General features: G+C 38.3%; 1 protein-coding gene across 2 annotated transcripts in view; it reads left to right on the forward strand.

Annotated features, from left to right (window-relative positions):
- The window catches only part of NELL2 (neural EGFL like 2), a 378,516-nt gene that overhangs the window by 349,230 nt on the left and 9,576 nt on the right, over window positions 1-19,710 (forward strand). For both annotated transcript variants that reach the window (XM_027093487.1, XM_027093488.1), the window contains 3 exons: window positions 8,129-8,322; window positions 9,804-9,980; window positions 11,483-11,707. In XM_027093487.1, the coding sequence (XP_026949288.1) occupies window positions 8,129-8,322; window positions 9,804-9,980; window positions 11,483-11,707 (596 nt within the window). The remainder of the gene's footprint in view (window positions 1-8,128; window positions 8,323-9,803; window positions 9,981-11,482; window positions 11,708-19,710) is intronic.

Raw genomic sequence — 19,710 nt, forward strand, 5'->3', positions numbered from 1 at the left:
TTCAAATATTTTCTCAGACCCTTTGTTTTTCTCTTCTTCTTTTGGGACTCCTATAGTTCGAATATTGGTGTGTTTAATGTTGTCCCAGAGGTCTCTGAAACTGTCCTCAATTTTTTTTATTCTTTTTTCTTTATTGTGCTCTGCAGTAGTTATTTCCACTATTTTATCTTCCAGGTCACCTACCCGTTCCTCTGCCTCAATTATTCTGCTACTGATTCCTTCTGGAGAGTTTTTAATTTCATTTATTGTGTCGTTCATCAGTGTTTGTTCGCTCTTTAGTTCTTCTATGTCCTTGTTAAACGTTTCTTGTATTTTCTCCATTCTATTTCCAAGATTTTGGATTATCTTCAGTATCATTATTCTGAATTCTTTTTCGGGTAGAGTGCCTATTTCCTCTTCATTTTTTAGGTCTAGAGGGTTTATGCCTTGCTTCTTCATCTGCTGTGTGTTTTTTTGTCTTCTGTTTTTGCTTAAGTTACTGTGTTTGGGGTCTCCTTTTCGCATGCTGCACGTTGTTTTTGGTGTCTGTCCCCAGTGGCTAAGGTTGGTTCAGTGGGCTGTGTAGGCTTCCAGGTGGAGGGGACTAGTGCCTGTGTTCTGGTGGATGAGGTTGGATCTTGTTTTTCTGGTGGGCAGGTCCACGTCTGGTGGTGTGTTTTAGGGTGTCTGTGACCTTATTATGGTTTTAGGCAGCCTCTCTGCTAATGGATGGGGTTGTGTTCCTGTCTTGCTAGTTGTTTGGCATAGGGTGTCCAGCACTGTAGCTTGCTGGTCGTTGCATGGAGCTGGGTCTTGGCGTTGAGATGGAGATCTCTGGGAGATTTTTGCCATTTGATATTACATGGAGCTGGTTGGTGTCCTGTGGACCAGTGTCCTGAACTTGGCTCTCTCACCTCAGAGGCACAGCCCTGATGCCTGGCTGGAGCACCAAGAGCCTTTCATCTGCATGGCATTCCAGAACTTGCGAACTTGTTATATTCTTCTATTCATCCTCCCTCTCTTCTTCTGCTAGTATTGGAGGGTCTCCTGCAGAAGTGGGGGGCAGCTGTGGCTCACTGCAGGGACAAATACACGGCCGGCGGCAGTTCTGGAGAGTACTCACCAATCTGAACCCTCCTGGAGGCTGCCATTTTCTTACCTTCATTCCTTTTTCTGGCTGAGTAATATTCCATTGTATATATGTACGACATCTTCTTTATCCATTCGTCTGTCAGTGGGCATTTAGGTTGCTTCCATGACCTGGCTATTGTAAATAGTGCTGCAATGAACATTGGGGTGCATGTGTCTTTTTGAATTATGGTTTTCTCTGGGTATATGCCCAGTAGTGGGATTGCAGAGTCATATGGTAATTCTATTTTTAATTTTTTAAGGAACCTTCATACTGTTCTGCATAGGGGTGTATCAATTTACCTTCCCACCAACAGCACAAGAGGGTTCCCTTTTCTCCACACCCTCTCCACCATTTGTTGGTAGATTTTCTGATGATGCCCATTCTGACTGGTGTGAGGTGATAACTCATTGTAGTTTTGATTTGCATTTCTCTAATAATTAGTGATGTTGAGCAGCCTTTCATGTGCTTCTTGTCCATGTGTATGTCTTCTTTGGAGAAATGTTTTGTTTGTTCTTCTTTCTCTACTTCCTTTAGGTGTAAGATTAGATTGTTTATTTGAGCTGTTTGTTGTTTCTTGAGATAGGATTGTATTGCTGTAAACGTCCCTCTTAGAACTGCTTTGGCTGCTTCCCATAGGTTTTGAATTGTCGTGTTTTCATTGTCATTTGTCTCTAGGTATTTTTTGATTTCCTCTTTGATTTCTTCAGTGATTTCTTGGTTATTTAGTAATGTATTGTTTAGCCTCCATGTGTTTTTTTTTTATGTTTTTTTTTCTAGAGAATAGGTCCACTTTATTTGGTTCAAAAATATTTTTATATATAACCATTATTATGAAATGCAGGATTGTCAAGAAAATGTAGGTGGTCATTAAGAATTTGTCAAATAGATTATTCTATGCTGGGTTCGGTGATAGAAGTATCCCTTAATTGATTTTCCCCAAATTAAGATGAGCAGCTAACCCTGAGATCTTTGGCCCAGGAAGGAGTAGGTGAGGAATAGCCTGCTGTCTCAGCTGCAGAATGCTTCTGGAAAGGACGGTGAAGAACTTGCTGGAGCAGATGGACCTCTGAAAAATCTTTCCTTTCTGCTTTTTGCACTGCGGATTCTGCCATCCAGTTCTTCAGCACATATCTAGGATTAAAAGTTGTCATTCTTTTTCTTCTTTCAGAATCTGAATCATTCATGCTACTCTTCAGTCTCCAAAGGTACTGGGACACCCAGGCAGGAAAGAGTTTGTGCTTTGAGATCATTTTCAGTGCCCAGAATTGCTGAGGAATGCTGAGCTCCTGTAACTGGCTTTCAGTGATCTCACTGAGCTGCCGAAATGTCATTGTAAAGTCAGCTTCTGTCTTTTCCATGAGATGTAAGAGAAATGCAATTAAATCATCATCACCCTTGCTTTTTCCAAGTAATCCCGATTTGGCTTTGAACAATTCTCTAAATCTTGTATCGTAAAGAATGGGATACCCTGAGCAGCAAGTTGCTTTTGCCTAGGATCCAGTAATGGGTTTAGAGCTTGTAACAACTTGTTTAAATTAAACATTCCAATATTAGCCTGATATCCTGTTTTTATCTTCTTTCATCATCAGATGTGTTTGGTACAAAATCTGGATTATAGGCCTCCATAAAATCAAATGGACCATAGTCAATTGTAATGGATAACAAACTGAAGTTATCAGTATTACAAACACCATGTGCAAAACCAACAGACATCCACAAGGCAATACGCTGTGCTGTCTCAGACACCACAGTAGAAAAAAGAAAATCCAAATATCTGTTAGGTTCCTTGACATCTACTGAGGGGAAGCATTCCTGTATGATGAAGTCTAATAACATCCTTAGTAAATCCAATTCATCATAATGAGCCAAAATTTCTAATGATCCAATTCTAAACCATGATTTTGCAACACGCAGCACTACTGCACCTCGTTCTTTCACAACATTTCCATTGTAGAATTGATCTCTCCATACTGCATCATCACTTACAACCAGACTTGCAGCTCTGCTAGTGGGAATCCTGAGATAGTACATAGCCTCACTACACAAAAATTCTCTCATGGAGGAACGAAGCACAGCTCTGCCATCGCCGTTTTGGGAGTATGGGGTTTTTCCTGAGCCTTTTAATTGGAGCTCCCACTTTTCACCCTGCCTGTTCATGTAAATTCCAATAAGATGGGCTCTTCCATCGCCAAGCTGATCTGCCCATATCCCAAACTGGTGGCCCCCATATCTGTGAGCCAGTGGAATGGATCCAAGTACTATCTTTTCGCCACTTACAAGCTGGATAAAATCATCTGTTTCTGAGACAGATAAATCAAGGTCCAAAATATCTTCTAGCACTTGCTTTGAAACTGCTACAAGATGTACTCTTGATTTGAGAGGAGTGGGGAAGGCAATTGAAAAAACACAGTTTTTCACTTTACACACGTCATTTTCTTTAACAGGATCAATTGGCAACACAGCTATAAGGTTTTCAGAGGAGAGCGTCCAAAAGTCGAGAGACAAGGCTAATCTAACTTCTCTTTCACAATAGCCCTGCTCGGGGTTTGACTTGTTACTGTAAAGATGCGAAAGGCTGGCACTTCCTTCAAGGCCAGGTCGCCATAAGGAGCTGACGACGGCGTGGCAGTTAACACCCGAGAGAAGCAGCCACGGAAACTGGAGCCTCCGGATTAGGCAGCAAAACGGGAACACGATCCTTTGCGTCCTACTTCTGCCTAAATACGCAGAAGGAGAGTTCGTGATTGTTCGTCGGGCACCCTGGGGCATTTCTAGATGACAGCCGGTCTAACACGGGTGCATTTTTGCGGAGATTGCCGGAGGCACCGGCTGGGCGGGGTTGGGGGAGGCCGCTCCCCAGGAGGAAGATCACGCTGGTTTCTCCCGAGCCAGCGGTGGGTGGGCGGGGTTACGAGGGGGTCCAGCCACCGCACCACCGCTCAGCTCCCTGCAGCCGCTCCTCCTCCTGCCGGGCGGGAAGCGCCCTCGGGAGGTCTGTTTTTTATGTTTTTTCCCCTGTAACTGATTTCTAACCTCATAGCGTTGTGGTCAAAAAAGATGCTTGATATGATTTCAATTTTCTTAAATTTACTGAGGCTTGATTTGTAACCCAAGATGTGATCTATCCTAGAGAATGTTCCGTGCGCACTTGAGAAGAAAGTGTAATCTGCTGTTTTTGGATGGAATGTCCTATAAATATCAGTTAAATCTATCTGGTCTATTGTGTCATTTAAAGCTTGTGTTTCCTTATTAATTTTCTGTTTGGATGATCTGTCCATTGGTGTAAGTGAGGTGTTAAAGTCCCCCACTATTATTGTGTTACTGTCGATTTCCTCTTATATAGCTGTTAGCAGTTGCCTTATGTATTGAGGTGCTCCTATGTCGGGTGCATATATATTTATAATTGTTATATCTTCTTCTTGGATCGATCCCTTGATCATTATGCAGTGTCCTTCCTTGTCTCTTGTAACATTCCTTATTTTAAAGTCTATTTTATGTGATATGAGTATTGCTACTCCAGCTTTCTTTTGATTTCCATTTGCATGGAATATCTTTTTCCATTCCCTCACTTTCAGTCTGTATGTGTCCCTAGGTCTGAAGTGGGTCTCTTGTAGACAGCATATATGTACATCTTGTTTTTGTATCCATTCAGCAAGCCTGTGTGTTTTGGTTGGAGCATTTAATCTATTCACATTTAAGGCAATTATCGATATGTATGTTCCTATTACCATTTTCTTAATTGTTTTGGGTTTGTTTTTGTAGGTCCTTTTCTTCCCTTGTGTTTCCCACAAGGGAAGTTCCTTTAGCATTTGTTGTAGGGCTGGTTTGGTGGTGCTGAATCTCTTAGCTTTTGCTTGTCTGTAAAGCATTTGATTTCTCCATCAAATCTGAATGAAAGCCTTGCTGGGTAGTGTAATCTTGGCTGTAGGTTCTTCCCTTTCATCAGTTTAAATACATCATGCCACTCCCTTCTGGCTTGTAGAGTTTCTGCTGAGAAATCAGCTGTTAACCTTATGGGAGTTCCCTTGTATGTTATTTGTCATTTTTCCCTTGCTGCTTTCAATAATTTTCCTTTGTCTTTAATTTTTGCCAATTTGATTACTATGTGTCTTGGCATTTTTCTCCTTGGGTTTATCCTGTATGGGACTCTCTACACTTCCTGGACTTGGGTGGCTATTTCCTTTCCCATGTTAGGGAAGTTTTTGAGTATAATATCTTCAAATATTTTCTCTGTTCCTTTCTCTCTCTCTTCTCCTTCTGGGACCCCTAAAATGCGAATGTTGTTGTATTTAATGTTGTCCCAGAGGTCTCTTAGGCTGTCTTCATTTCTTTTCATTCTTTTTTCTTTATTCTGTTCCACAGCAGTGAATTCCACCATTCTGTCTTCCAGGTCACTTATCTGTTCTTCTGCCTCAGTTATTCTGCTATTGATTCCTTCTGGTGTAGTTTTCATTTCTGTTATTGCATTGTTCATCTCTGTTTGTTCGTTCTTTAATTCTTGTAGGTCTTTGTTAGGCATTTCTTGCATCTTCTCTATCTTTGCGTCCATTCTTTTTCCGAGGTACTGGATCATCTTTCCTATCATTATTCTGAATTCTGTTTTTTGGAAGGTTGCTTTTCTCCACTTCATTTAGTTGTTTTTCTTGGTTTTTATCTTGTTCCTTCATCTGGTACATAGCCCTCTGCCTTTTCATCTTGTCTATCTTTCTGTGAATGTGGTTTTTGTTCCACAGGCGGCAGGATTTTAGTTCTTCTTGCTTCTGCTGTCTCAGTATTTTTAAAGTTGGAATTTCTGTATACTATAATAGGTTTTTCAAAGTAGAATATATACTCTTTATGTATATATTATGTATATAATGCAGGAATCTTATATTATGATAAAACTATATGTAAAAATGAATTCCAACATTCTATACTATCATTCAATTGAGAATAGTTTCTGCACTGGGAAACCCAGTATAGATAACAAGCAGGAAAGTTAAGTTCAAATTAATTCAAATCTCATAGGATAGCAAAAGGTAATAGTCCATTATGATGTTTTTGCCTATATATTTCTCCAGGCATGACAAGTACATGCCAACCATTGTCGTAAGCAACTTTTTATTCTATTTCTTCATTGTTAATGTACTTTATTTAAGGTTACATATGTTCTTTGTACCTATATATCTTCTTTTCTTTGTTTTCTGCATCAAATCCAAGGACACTGTCTGCCTTTAACCAAACAAACAAAGAAACCTGTTAGCAGAGCTTTTATTTTAAATGTAAGGCAAAATGAAATGATTGTAAAAATCCAGCCATTGCCATTAACAGAATAGTGTCCTTATATTAGTGGATATTTAAAGGGTTAAATATATAAAATATATATATAAATATAGTGGATATTAAAAGGGTAGTAAGAGGTATTTGTAAAGATTGTGATCAAAGAGACCAAACAATTATGGTTAATGTTTTCCTTGCTTACCATAATTGCTAATTACAAAAATACTTAATGGGAGACAAATATCAACTCATCAGAGATACCTTATTATTTGGATTAGACCAAATATAGACGTGTTTTATAAAATTCATTTCTATTACCAAGAGAAAATTTTTTTCTGATCTGATATACATGTATGCATACATATATATATATAAATGTATTTTTAAAAATTTTAATATATCCTCATGCTGGCTAAGAGTTATTTTTTTGATCATAGTTTTTAATTATAAGCAGTATTATCCTTGACAAATCAAGCTATAATAAAGTTTACTGTAGTTATAATAGAAACCTTTTCAGCTGTCATCTCAGTTCATTGGTTTTATTGATATGAGACCTAATAAAAATCAAAGTATGTAGAGAGAAGTAATCATGTAACTTATTTTCAGGAAAACATATATGACAGACTTTAAGTATTTAAGAATTTAAATGTGGCTAAAGTATAATCTTGGCCAGTGCGTGTCCCCAACAATGTTGAAATCAAACCATTTAAGGAAGATAGTTACTATACTGTATAATTTTGAAGGGAAATCAGTGTACGGTTCTTCTAGTTAAAAGCTATATATTCCACCTTCTCTCTAACCCACTTTTCCTGCTGTGATTTAATTCTTTATTTCTTGACCTTTACTCAGATGAAAAAGGAAATAACTCCTTACTGCCACTCATACAATATCCCTGAAATGTATTTTGGCTTGTGACCTTTAAATGGTGTGGATAAATAAAATGAATTTCATATCTTCATATGGACCTGATCTGGGGGTCAACATATGTTTGCTTTTCATCTGTATGAAAATGCTTTGATTGTGATTGCCATGGAATAGGTGAGGTCAGGTGAAGAATGGGAAGCTGCCAACTGAGGCAGGAGATGAAACTATCTGAAATGGGTAAGTTAAGAACTGGGGGATTCTTTGTGCGAGAGATGGTAATTGCTTATGGTCACTTGCCCTTCCATGGGTGAGAGGCAGGGTGTAAGGACAGTGTGAAAATGCCTGGACTGTTAAGGGAAGAACACCTGGGCAGTACACTGGAAAGAGCTTACATATGGGTGACACAGCTGTGAGAACAGGGCTTGAAACTGAATAAAAATGCCTCAGGTCTTCCAGGACATTTCATTTCCCACTAAGAAAGGATTTTCTGTAAGCACCATTTTAACACTGAGGATGATTTCCTCAATTTAAAAAAAATAGGCACTTTTAGAATTTCCACTGCCAAACTGTTTGTGTTTGAAACATTGAGTCCTATTTGTAACTTTCAAAAAAATATAAATGTTTCGTAAAGCCTAATGGTATTTACAGAGATATAAAAGTTAAAAATCTAGCCAAGGTTATTTGGTGTTTGAAACTAAGCATGATAATATTTTTGTGTGAAATCCCTAGATCATTATCATTGCTTTAGTCAGCATTAATAGGAAATGCATGCCAGTAAGATGAAAATTAATTTCCAGTTGAATGCTTTATGTCAGGAGACAACTTACCTGACTGCAGTTGTTTGAAACGGAGCATATTCTAAGCACATTGCCTGCTGCCTTTTCTTGGCTGTAGATATTGACGAGTGTGGGACCGGGAGGCACAGCTGTGCCAATGATACCATTTGCTTTAACTTGGATGGTGGATATGATTGCCGATGTCCTCATGGAAAGAATTGCACAGGGGACTGCATCCATGATGGAAAAGTTAAGCACAATGGTCAGATTTGGGTGTTGGAAAATGACAGGTGCTCTGTGTGCTCGTGTCAGGTTAGTATAAACAAAACATTGTAACCATTTTTATCGAGGTGTAATTTGCATATATTTCAAGTGTACAGCTTGATGAACTTAGACAAATGCATAGTCCATTTAACCATCACTCAATTAATATAACAGAACATTTTTACCTACCCAAAATGTTGCCTCAGTCCTTTCTTAGTCCCATAGCCCTAGCCTCAAACAAACACTGCTTCTAGTTTCTATAGATTAGATTTGTATTTTCTAGAGCCTCATATAAATGGAATCATATAACACAGTTGGCCTTCTGTATCTGCAGGGTCTCCATCCATGGATTCAACCAACTGTGGATTAAAAATATTTGCGAAAAAAAATTCCAGAAAGTTCCAAAAAAGCAAAACTTTAATTTCCCCCACACCGGCAACTGTTTACATAATATTTACATTGTATTAGATGTTATAAGTAATCTAGAGATAATTTAAAGTAAACGGGAGGGTGTGCATAGGTTATGTGCAAATACTATGCCATTTAATATAAGGGACTTGAGCATCCACGGATTTTGGTATCCACGATACCAAGGGAAGACTGTCCATACTCTTTTGTGTCTGACTCCTTTCTCTCAGCATTATGTTTTGACATTCCTTTATATTCATTACACGTATCAGTAACCATTCCTTTTTATTACTGAATAGTATTCCATTGTATGGAAATACCACAATGTATTTATTCATATGGTAAAATTTTGTTTCTAACTATGCTAATGTTTCTATAGTCACAATATCATATTTGAATGAATGCATAAATGAAACCATAATGAATATGCTATGGCCTGTAAGTGAAAAATATCTATTTGGGTTATATTTCAGTTTTAGAGAGGTGTTCTATTATATATACCCAGTTGATAATAGACATTTGAATTACAGTTAAATGAATAATACCAAGGACTCAACTATTAAAGAAATTGATAACAGCTTGTACAAATCATAAGGTTAAAATATTCTAGAAACTTAATAATATGTAAAACTTGTTGACTAGCTACCAAATATAAACATATAAGCCCTCACACAAAACAAAATTTAGTTAGTATTCAAATTACTATATTAATAAACAAGTAAATGTATATTTATATGTACATACACAATTTATTTACACATAAGAGCCATGCAGTGGTTATCATTTTAACTGGTTAGTTCTGAAAATTTTCTTTCCAGTCAAGTCATTTAAAGAGTAATGTGTGGAAAGAAAATTGGAAGTTCTCCAGCTTAAGTAATTTCTGGGTGTTAGCTACAAAATGGAATTTTAAAGAAAATCAGTTATATTGGGTAAACAGTGTGAGTTAGCTCAACTTCCAGATCAACATCTGAGATTATAGATATAGCATGTAATATATATAAAATGTATATATGTGTGTGTATATACACGTGTACACACACACAGATACACACATACATATGATGTTAGTATATTGAGAATTGGAGGTTTTTGGTAACTGCTTTTTTCCCCTTGTCATACAGAATGGATTTGTAATGTGTCGACGGATGGTCTGTGACTGTGAGAATCCCACGGTTGATCTTTTCTGCTGCCCCGAATGTGACCCAAGGCTGAGCAGTCAGTGCCTCCACCAAAATGGGGAAACCTTGTACAACAGTGGTGACACCTGGGTCCAGAATTGCCAACAGTGCCGCTGCTTGGTAAGTTCAGCTACGTGAAATTCAGGGAAACGTTTAAACCCAGAATTGAAATCGTAAAACAACCTTGCCCTGCCCCCCTGCACCGATATTTGGTACCTGGCCATAGTGTTGGGAGTTACAAAAAGTGAACCTGGTTAGGATGATAAGGTGATGGTTATGCATTCAGGGCCTGAGAAGGAATATCTGGGGGTAGATGTGGTACACCATGTCATGTCAGGCCTTCAGGACTATCTCCAGAGCTCAAAAAAAGGAAAGGCTCTCCTGGCTTCTCAGCTTAGGTTTACTTAGAGACAGTTATGAACAGAATAATGGCATTCAAAAAAAGTCACTTTTTCCAATAGACCTTTTGTTAATCCATTTCTATCAATTATGCTTAGACGTAAGAAAACAAAAACAAAAAAAACACACTTTTTTTTCTTTCTAAAGATTGTTACTGTCAATGCTGTTCTGGTGGGCACCCTGTTCTACACTTAATATCGATATGCAATAAATACTAGAATCTTAGAATCGAATGTATATATTTATGAAACTTGTACTGGAAACAATAGGTTAAAAAGAAAATGAAGACTTGACAAAGAAAATGAAGACTTGATAAGGAAAATACCAATCATTTTTTCATTTAACCAAATTTCTTGTTTCTTTCTAGTGGTATAAATAAAAAGGAAAATTGGTCTATACGTCTTTATAGAAGAAAGTTTCACAGATGCTACTTTTAAAGTTAGGACTAGTTTCCTTTCTATTTGTGTGAAGATATTTTTAAGGCAATGCTTTTTTGTTGCTTCCTTTTTATACTTTCAACCCCAAAATCAATTGGAAGAGCAAGGTCAGTTTCTGTACCTGAAGGCTGCTTTCATCTCCAAGACCCTGAGACTCAGAATTATGAAAAAAATAGGAAACAGGTGGGAACTAAATTTTAAAAAGATCCAATTCACACAATTTTCTCATGTGGAATAAAAAAGACTGAAATCAGCTCCTAGTTTCGTTTTGTTTTTTCCAAAGTCCCTACACTGAGGAACGTATAAATGAACAAAGAAAAACTGTCAAATTTCCTTCATATTTCAGTTTACTTTCTTGTTAGTGGACAAAACTTTGTTTTTGCAGAAGGGAATAAATGAGAAGGTGGGGGAAAAAGATCATAAAAATGAAAAAAGCATCTCATAGGCAGAAACTAAAAACCTCTTCTGTAGTAAACAATTCTCCTTTGTCATGGGAAAGAGAAGGGCATGCAAATTTGTTTGTTTTAAGAGAAAGAGTTTTTGCTTTCCTTTATTGTTGTTCTTGTTTAACCCCTGAAGACTGTTTTATAATCCATCTGCAGTATAGGTCTCATCTCTCTGATAGGGATTTTGTGGATTCCCTGCAAGATTCATAGCTGTGAAGGTCTGAGTATAAATGTCCATCAATAAATTGAGTATTCGGTAAACACTGCTCTCTCCCTCCTCACCTCCCTCCACGCCCTCCCTCCCCCTCCCTTTGCCCTTGTTCATCTGCTTTTCTTATAGCAAGGGGAAGTTGACTGTTGGCCCCTGCCTTGCCCAGAGGTGGAGTGTGAATTCAGTGTCCTCCTAGAGAATGAGTGCTGCCCGCGCTGTGTCACCGACCCTTGCCAGGCCGACACCATCCGTAATGACATCACCAAAACTTGCCTGGACGAGATGAATGTGGTTCGCTTCACTGGGTCCTCTTGGATCAAACATGGCACTGAGTGTACTCTCTGCCAGTGCAAGGTAAAACCCATTCATTATATTCAAGTGGGGAGCACTTGGCCAGCTGCACCCAGGATTCACAGACACTAATGTGCTTAACCTGGCCAATGGGAAGCATCTTCTTTCCTATTTACTGTTCAAACAGAGATGGGAGCAGGGCCACTCAGCTTTATTAGTGCCAAGGCTCACTGTCCTGTGCATCCTCTAATGCATGTTCAGGGAGAAGCAGGTGCTTGGTCAGAAACCAGAATGATGGGTTACTAATATCACCAGAACAGAAAGAACCTACGTAAATTGCCCTAAAGCATCTAACTGTACACATGTTAAAAAAAAATAGTACAACACCAAGCTTCATGTTTCTTTCATGATAGAAGACAATATTATTTTATTGATTTTTATCTAGTCCTTTTATGAGATAAGATATATCAGCAAAGTGAACATATTACGTTTTCCAAAGTGAAAATCAGTATGGCAAAAATGGGCATATTTCTTGGTTTGTGGTGGTGAGTTACATTGATTTGAAAAATTTAAGATCTGTTGTTTACCATATTTTATTCCTACGGCTGGAGAAAAAATCATTATAAAGATTTTTCTTTTTATTCTCATAGGAAAATAGAGCATTGTGCCTTTTACTTCACTGAGAATAGAAATACTGGTAATGTAGACAGAGTATATAGAATTCACAGATGGTGACAACGTTGAAAGCATTAGAATCAACACTAGAACTAAGTAAATAATCTGGAAAGCTTAACAAGAAGAAAGCAAAGATGTCAGATTTTTCCCACCATAGCACAGCCAAATATCTATAACTGCTCTGGTTCTTTAAGTGAGCATTTCCATTTAAATTTTTTTTTCAATAGAGCAATTTCATTCAGATTCATGTAGTACAAATTTCTTACTAGAGTGGCTTGATGTAACAGGACAAAGAAATGTGAAATGCTTTAAGTTTTGAGATGCTATTATCTATTTCAAACCAAAATTTCTAGCTCTTTCAATTAATGCAATTTGTCAATCAAGCACAGCTTTTCGGGGAACATTTACTGCAGTTTTCTAAAAGTGCATTAGCACATTTGGAAGTTACTTTTACTACTAAAAGTTACTAATAATGTATATGCAGTGCTGCTTTAATATACATTTTTTTAAATAGATCTTTACTGGAGTATAATTGCTTCACAATACTGTGTTACTTTCTGTTGTACACCAAAGTGAATCAGACACATGCATACATATGTCCCCATATCCCCTCCCTCTTGAGCCTCCCTCCCACCCTCCCTATATACATTTGATATGAGTACATTTGAGTACATTTAATGGTGCATTATCTAGAAACTTCAGCATTCATGACCAATAGGGAAATACTTTCTGACATTTAATTACCAAATAGAGTTGAGTCTCTTTACACTCTTAATCTAACTGTTAGATTATTGTTCTGAGCAATGACAACAAATACATATACCGGGTGATAGAACGTAAAACACCAGATATAGCTCAGACAGATACTTCCAACAAAAGAAAGATGCATTCAGTAATAGGCAGAAAAACATTAGAGTGTTTTCTGGGGAAAAGAGTGTGAATGAGCTTGTCATTCACCACCTTACAAACAACTACTAGGATTTTTTGGCTCATGGTAGAAATAGAGTCCAGAAAGTATATTTTGACATTAAATTCATTTCTTGTCAGATAAGTGCTGATTCTCAGAGGTTACTATCTGATGCCATTTCCCTCTTCCCTTCTTATTAACTATGAGTTATAAGAATATCCTCAATGTTACCAAATGAATCTCTAATACTCATCTTATTATGTTTATTTTGTGCTATTTTAAAAATGAAACTTATGCCAAACAAGCTTGAGAGATTTCATTGGAGGTGAGCATCCTTCACAATTTGGTGCTTTCAGAGCACCGTTTCCGCTTATCATCTCCCCATCCTACCACTTCTGAGTTATTTGTTTTAGTCAATAAATACAAATTATGTGGGGTATTGTGCCAGAACCAGGGTAGAATGATAAGCAAAAATGGGTACAATCATTCCTGGAGATTTTTGCCCAGCAGCTTCTAGAGCTCTGCTGTCCAGTACAGTAGCCAGTAACCACACATGGCTATTTAAATTCATTGAAATTAAGTTAAAAATCCAATCCTCAGTCACACTAGCTACATTTCAAATGCTCACACATGCTAGTGGCTGTCATATTAGATAGCATATATAGAGAACCTTTCTATCATCGCAGAATATTGTATTGGAAAGCGCTGGCTTAGAGGTGAAGAATGTGGCATCTGGAATCAGGCTACCTGGATTGAAAGCCTGGTCAACCTCACTAGCAATGTCACCTCAAGGGATATTTATTAATCTCTCTGTGGCTCCATCTTTCTCATCTAAAAATGGGAATACTAATAATACTTACCTAGGAATAATCATAGTACCTACTTGAGAAAGTTGCTATAAGAATTAAGTGAGAAGATCCATACAAAGTTTCCAACACATTTCATATGCATTCAGAGTAAGCGCTCAATAAATGTTGACTATTATTATTGTAGGTAGTGGAATATAGAAACATTAATTAAGTCATGAAACAGGTAAAGACAACATTACAAACTCTGATGGATGCTCTAACGGAAAGTTGCACTGTGCTAAGAGGCTGTACAACGCATGAACCAGTTTTACTTCCTGAGGAATTAAGAGTTAGCTGGGAGAAATAGAGTTATGAGTTTCCCTTCCCTTTTTAAAGATCTCTTCAAATGTAATTTGCTTAGGTTAAAAAAAATGTTTCCTCCACTCGGAAGTTGAATTCTTGCATCAAAAGAGAATTACTAATTTTGTCTTTCCTAAATCTAATAGAGACTACACACCCTTATGATGGGTCAGAGAGTTTTCAGGCAATTATGTTTTGAGCTCCAGACAATAAAGAGGGATGTACCCAGTTGAGAAATAAAGAGGGAGGAGGTATTAGAGAGTCATTCCCTTTAATAAATTATCACTGAGTGGGACACTTGGGAAATTGGAAACCAGAGGGCCACTTTTAACTCCTGGGGAGACTAGGTATAATACTGAGATAATTGAGGTATGGAAAAAATTAGTTTTATGTAGATGAAGCTCCTAACTTTCTAAATGTTGCCTTCATCTATTAGAAACCATAAACTTAAAGTTTGGAAAGTGGACATCTGTGCTAAAATTAGAATAGATAACTAAATTTATCTATGGAAAGAAATACCCCATTAATAAACAGTATTATAATGAATACTTTAATATGTGATCAGGAGAGCTTTGCAAATCAAAACAGGAAGAAAGGATTATTCTATAAATACTGGAATGACTGGACAGCAGTTTGAAGGATGTAAGTTGTATATACTATTATATTATGTATCAAAACAAATTCCATGTGGAAAAAGTGATAAATATTAAAAATAAATCAAAGCAAAGATAAATAATCAAATATTTATCAAAATTCTTGAAGGAATATGCCTTTTCTAATTTAAAAGTGATAAAATCTACCTCAAAGAAAATTTAGAGCTTCTATAGATAAACAAAATTAGCAAAATAGATCACAAATAGACACTAAAAGATATTTTCAACAGACATGATTTCTTTATTAGATTAAAAATATATGAAAATTAATTTAAAAATACTTATTTCCCCATAAATAAATCAACAAAGGATGAATAAACAATTCACTAAAGAATACAGCTATCAAAAAAGAGGATATCAATAGGATTTGAGAAGATGGTGGAAGAGTAAGAGGCGGAGATCACCTTCCTCCCCACAAATACATCAGAAATACATCTACATGTGGAACAACTCCTACAGAACACCCACTGAACGCTGGCAGAAGACCTTCAGACCTCCCAAAAGGCAAGAAACTCCCAACGTACCTGGGTACAGCAAAAGAAAAAACAGAGACAAAAGAATAGGGATGGGACCTGCACCAGTGGGAGGGAGCCGTGAAGGAGGAAAGGTTTCCACACACTAGGAAGCCCCTTCGTGGGCGGAGACTGTGGGTGGCGGAGGGGGGAAGCTTCAGAACCGTGGAGGAGAGCACAGCAACAGGGGTGCGGAGGGCAAAGCGGAGAGATTCCCACACAGAGGATCGGTGCGACCAGCACTCACCAGCCCGAGAGACTTGTCTGCTCACCCGCCGGGGCGGGCGGGGCTGGGAGCTGAGGCTCAGGCTTCGGTCCGATTGCAGGGAGAGGACTGGCGGCGTGAACACAACCTGAAGGGGTTAGTGCACCACGGCTAGCCGGGAGGGATTCTGGAAACAAGCCTGGACCTGCAGAATAGGCAAGAAACTTTTTCTTGCCTCTTTGTTTCCTGGTGCGCAAGGAGAGGGGATTAAGAGCGCTGCTTAAAGGAGCTCCAGAGACAGGCGCGAGCCGTGGCTAACAGCGCGGACCCCAGAGACAGGCATGAGACGCTAAGGCTGCTGCTGCGGCCACCAAGAAGCCTGTGTGTGAGCACAGGTCACTCTCCACACCTCCCGGGGAGGCTGTGCAGCCCGCCACTGCCAGGGTCCCGAGATCCGGGGACAACTTCTCCGGGAGAACGCATGGCAGGCCTCAGGCTGTTGTAACGTCACGCTGGCCTCTGCTGCCGAGCTCGCCCTGCATCCATACCCCTCCTCCCTCCCGGGCTGAGTGAGCCAGAGCCCCCGAAGCAGCTGCTCCTTTAACCCGGTCCTGTCTGAGCAAAGAACAGACACCCTCAGGCGACCTACCCGCAGAGGTGGGGCCAAATGCAAAGCTGAACCCTGGGAGCTGTGCGAATGAAGAAGAGAAAGGGAAATCTCTCCCAGCAGCCTCAGGAACAGTGGATTAAATCTCCACAATCAACTTGATGTACCCTGCATCTGTAGAATACCTGAATAGACAAAGAATCATTCCAAATTGAGGAGGTGGACTTTGAGAGCAAGATAGACTATTTTTTCCCTTTTTCCTCTTTCTGTGAGTGCGTATGTGTACGTTTCTGTGTGAGATTTTCTCTGTATAGCTTTGCTTTCACCATTTGTCCTAGGGTTCTGTCCATCCATTGTTTTCTTTTTTTTTTTTAAGTTTTAAAATTTTTTTCTTAATATTTTTTATTTTAATAACTTTATTTTATCTTACTTTATTTTATTTTATCCTCTTTCTTTCTATTTTTTCTCCCTTTTATTCTGAGCCGTGTGGAGGACAGGCTTTTGGTGCTCCAGCCAGATGTCAGGGCTGTGCCTCTGAGGTGGGAGAGCCAACTTCAAGACACTGGTCCACAAGAGACCTCCCAGCTCCATGTAATATCAAATGGCAAAAATCTCCCAGAGATCTCCATCTCAACACCAGCACCCAGCTTCACTCAACGACCAGCAAGCTACAGTGCTGGACATCCTATGCCAAACAACTAGCAAGACAGGAACACAATCCCACCCATTAGCAGAGAGGCTGCCTAAAATCATAGTAAGTCCACAGACACCCCAAAACACACCACCAGATGTGGACCTGCCCACTAGAGAGACAAGATCCAGCCTCATCCACCAGAATACAGGCACTAGTCCCCTCCACCTGGAAGCCTGCACAACCCACTGAACCAACTTTAGCCACTGGAGACAGACATCAAAAACAACGGGAACTACGAACCTGCAGCCTGCAAAAAGGAGACCCCAAACACAGTAAGATAAGCAAAATGAGAAGACAGAAAAACACACAGCAGATGAAGGAGCAAGATAAAAATGCACCAGACCTAACAAATGAAGAGGAAATAGGCAGTCTACCTGAAAAAGAATTCAGAATAATGATAGTAAAGATCCAAAATCTTGGAAATAAAATAGAGAAAATGCAAGAAACATTTAACAAGGATCTAGAAGAACTAAAGAGGAAACAAGCAATGATGAACAACACAATAAGTGAAATTCAAAATACTCTAGAAGGGATCAATATCAGAATAACTGAGGCAGAAGAACGAATAAGTGACCTGGAGATAAAATAGTGGAAGTAACTACTGCAGAGCAGAATAAAGAAAAAAGAATGAAAAGAAATGAGGACAGTCTCAGAGACCTCTGAGACAACATTAAACACACCAACATTCGAATTATAGGGGTCCCAGAAGAAAAAGTGAAAAAGAAAGGGACTGAGAAAATATTTGAAGAGATTATAGTTGAAAACATCCCTAATATGGGAAAGGAAATAGTTAAGCAAGTCCAGGAAGTACAGAGAGTCCCATACAGGATAAATCCAAGGAGAAACATGCCAAGACACATAATAATCAAACTGTCAAAAATTAAATACAAAGAAAACATATTAAAAGCAGCAAGGGAAAAACAACAAATAACACACAAGGGAATCCCCATAAGGTTAACAGCTGATCTTTCAGCAGAAACTCTGCAAGTCAGAAAGGAGTGGCAGGACATATTTAAAGTGATGGAGAAAAATCTACAACCAAGATTACTCTACCCAGCAAGGATCTCATTCAGATTTGATGGCGAAATTAAAACCATTACAGACAAACAAAAGCTGAGAGAGTTCAGAACCACCAAATCATCTTTACAACAAATGCTAAAGGAACTTCTCTAGGCAGGAAACACAAGAGAAGGAAAAGACCTACCATAACACACCCGAAACAATTAAGAAAATGGGAATAGGGACATACATATCGATATTACGTTCAATGTAAATGGATTAAATGCTCCAACCAAAAGACACAGACGGGCTGAATGAATACAAAAACAAGAGCCGTATATATGCTGTCTACAAGAGACCCACTTCAGACCTAGGGACACATACAGACTGAAAGTGAGGAGATGGAAAAACATATTCCATGCAAATGGAAATCAGAAGAAAGCTGGAGTAGCAATTCTCATATGAGACAAAATAGACTTTAAGATAAAGACTATTACAAGAGACAAAGAAGGACACTACATAATAATGAAGGGATCGATCCAAGAAGAAGGTATAACAATTGTAAATATTTATGCACGCAATGTAGGAGCACCTCAATACATAAGGCAAATACTAAGAGCCATAAAAGGGGAAATCAACAGTAACACAATCATAGTAGGGGACTTTAACACCCCACTTTCACCAATGGACAGATCATCCAAAATGAAAGTAAATAAGGAAACACAAGCTTTAAATGATACATTAAACAAGATGGACTTAATTGATATTTTTGAGACATTCCATCCAAAAACAACAGAATACACATTTTTCTCAAGTGCTCATGGAACATTCCCCAGGATAGATCATATCTTGGGTCACAAATCTAGCCTTGGTAATATTAAAAAACTTGAAATCGTATCAAGTATCTTTTCCGACCACAGCGCTGTGAGACTAGATTTCAATTACAGGAAAAGATCTGTAAAAAATACAAACACATAGAGGCTAAACAATACACTACTTAATAACGAAGTGATCACTGAATAAACCAAAGAGGAAATCAAAAAATATCTAGAAACAAGTGACTATGGAGACACAACGACCCAAAACCTATGGGATGCAGCAAAAGTAGTTCTAAGAGGGAAGTTCATAGCAATACAATCCTACCTTAAGAAACAGGAAACATCTCAAATAAACAACCTAAACTTATACCTAAAGAAATTAGAGAAAGAAGAACAAAAAAACCCCAAAGTTAGCAGAAGGAAAGAAATCATAAAGATCAGATCAGAAATAAATGAAAAAGAAATGAAGGAAACAATAGCAAAGATCAATAAAACTAAAAGCTGGTTCTTTGAGAAGATAAACAGAATTGATAAACCATTAGCCAGACTCATCAAGAAAAAAGGGGAGAAGACTCAAATCAATAGAATTAGAAATGAAAAAGAAGAAGTAACAACTAACACTGCAGAAATAAAAGGGGCATGAGAGATTACTACAAGCAACTCTATGCCAATAAAATGGACAACCTGGAAGAAATGGACAAATTCTTAGAAATGCACAACCTACTGAGACTGAACCAGGAAGAAATAGAAAATATAAACAGACCAATCACAGCCCTGAAATTGAAACTCAGATTAAAAATCTTCCAACAAACAAAAGCCCAGGACCAGATGGCTTCACAGGTGAATTC

This window comes from Aethalodelphis obliquidens, unplaced genomic scaffold (assembly GCF_003676395.1).
Source record: "Aethalodelphis obliquidens isolate GAN/ISIS:26980383/991018 unplaced genomic scaffold, ASM367639v1 scaffold84, whole genome shotgun sequence".
Classification (NCBI taxonomy): Eukaryota; Metazoa; Chordata; class Mammalia; order Artiodactyla; family Delphinidae; genus Aethalodelphis; species Aethalodelphis obliquidens.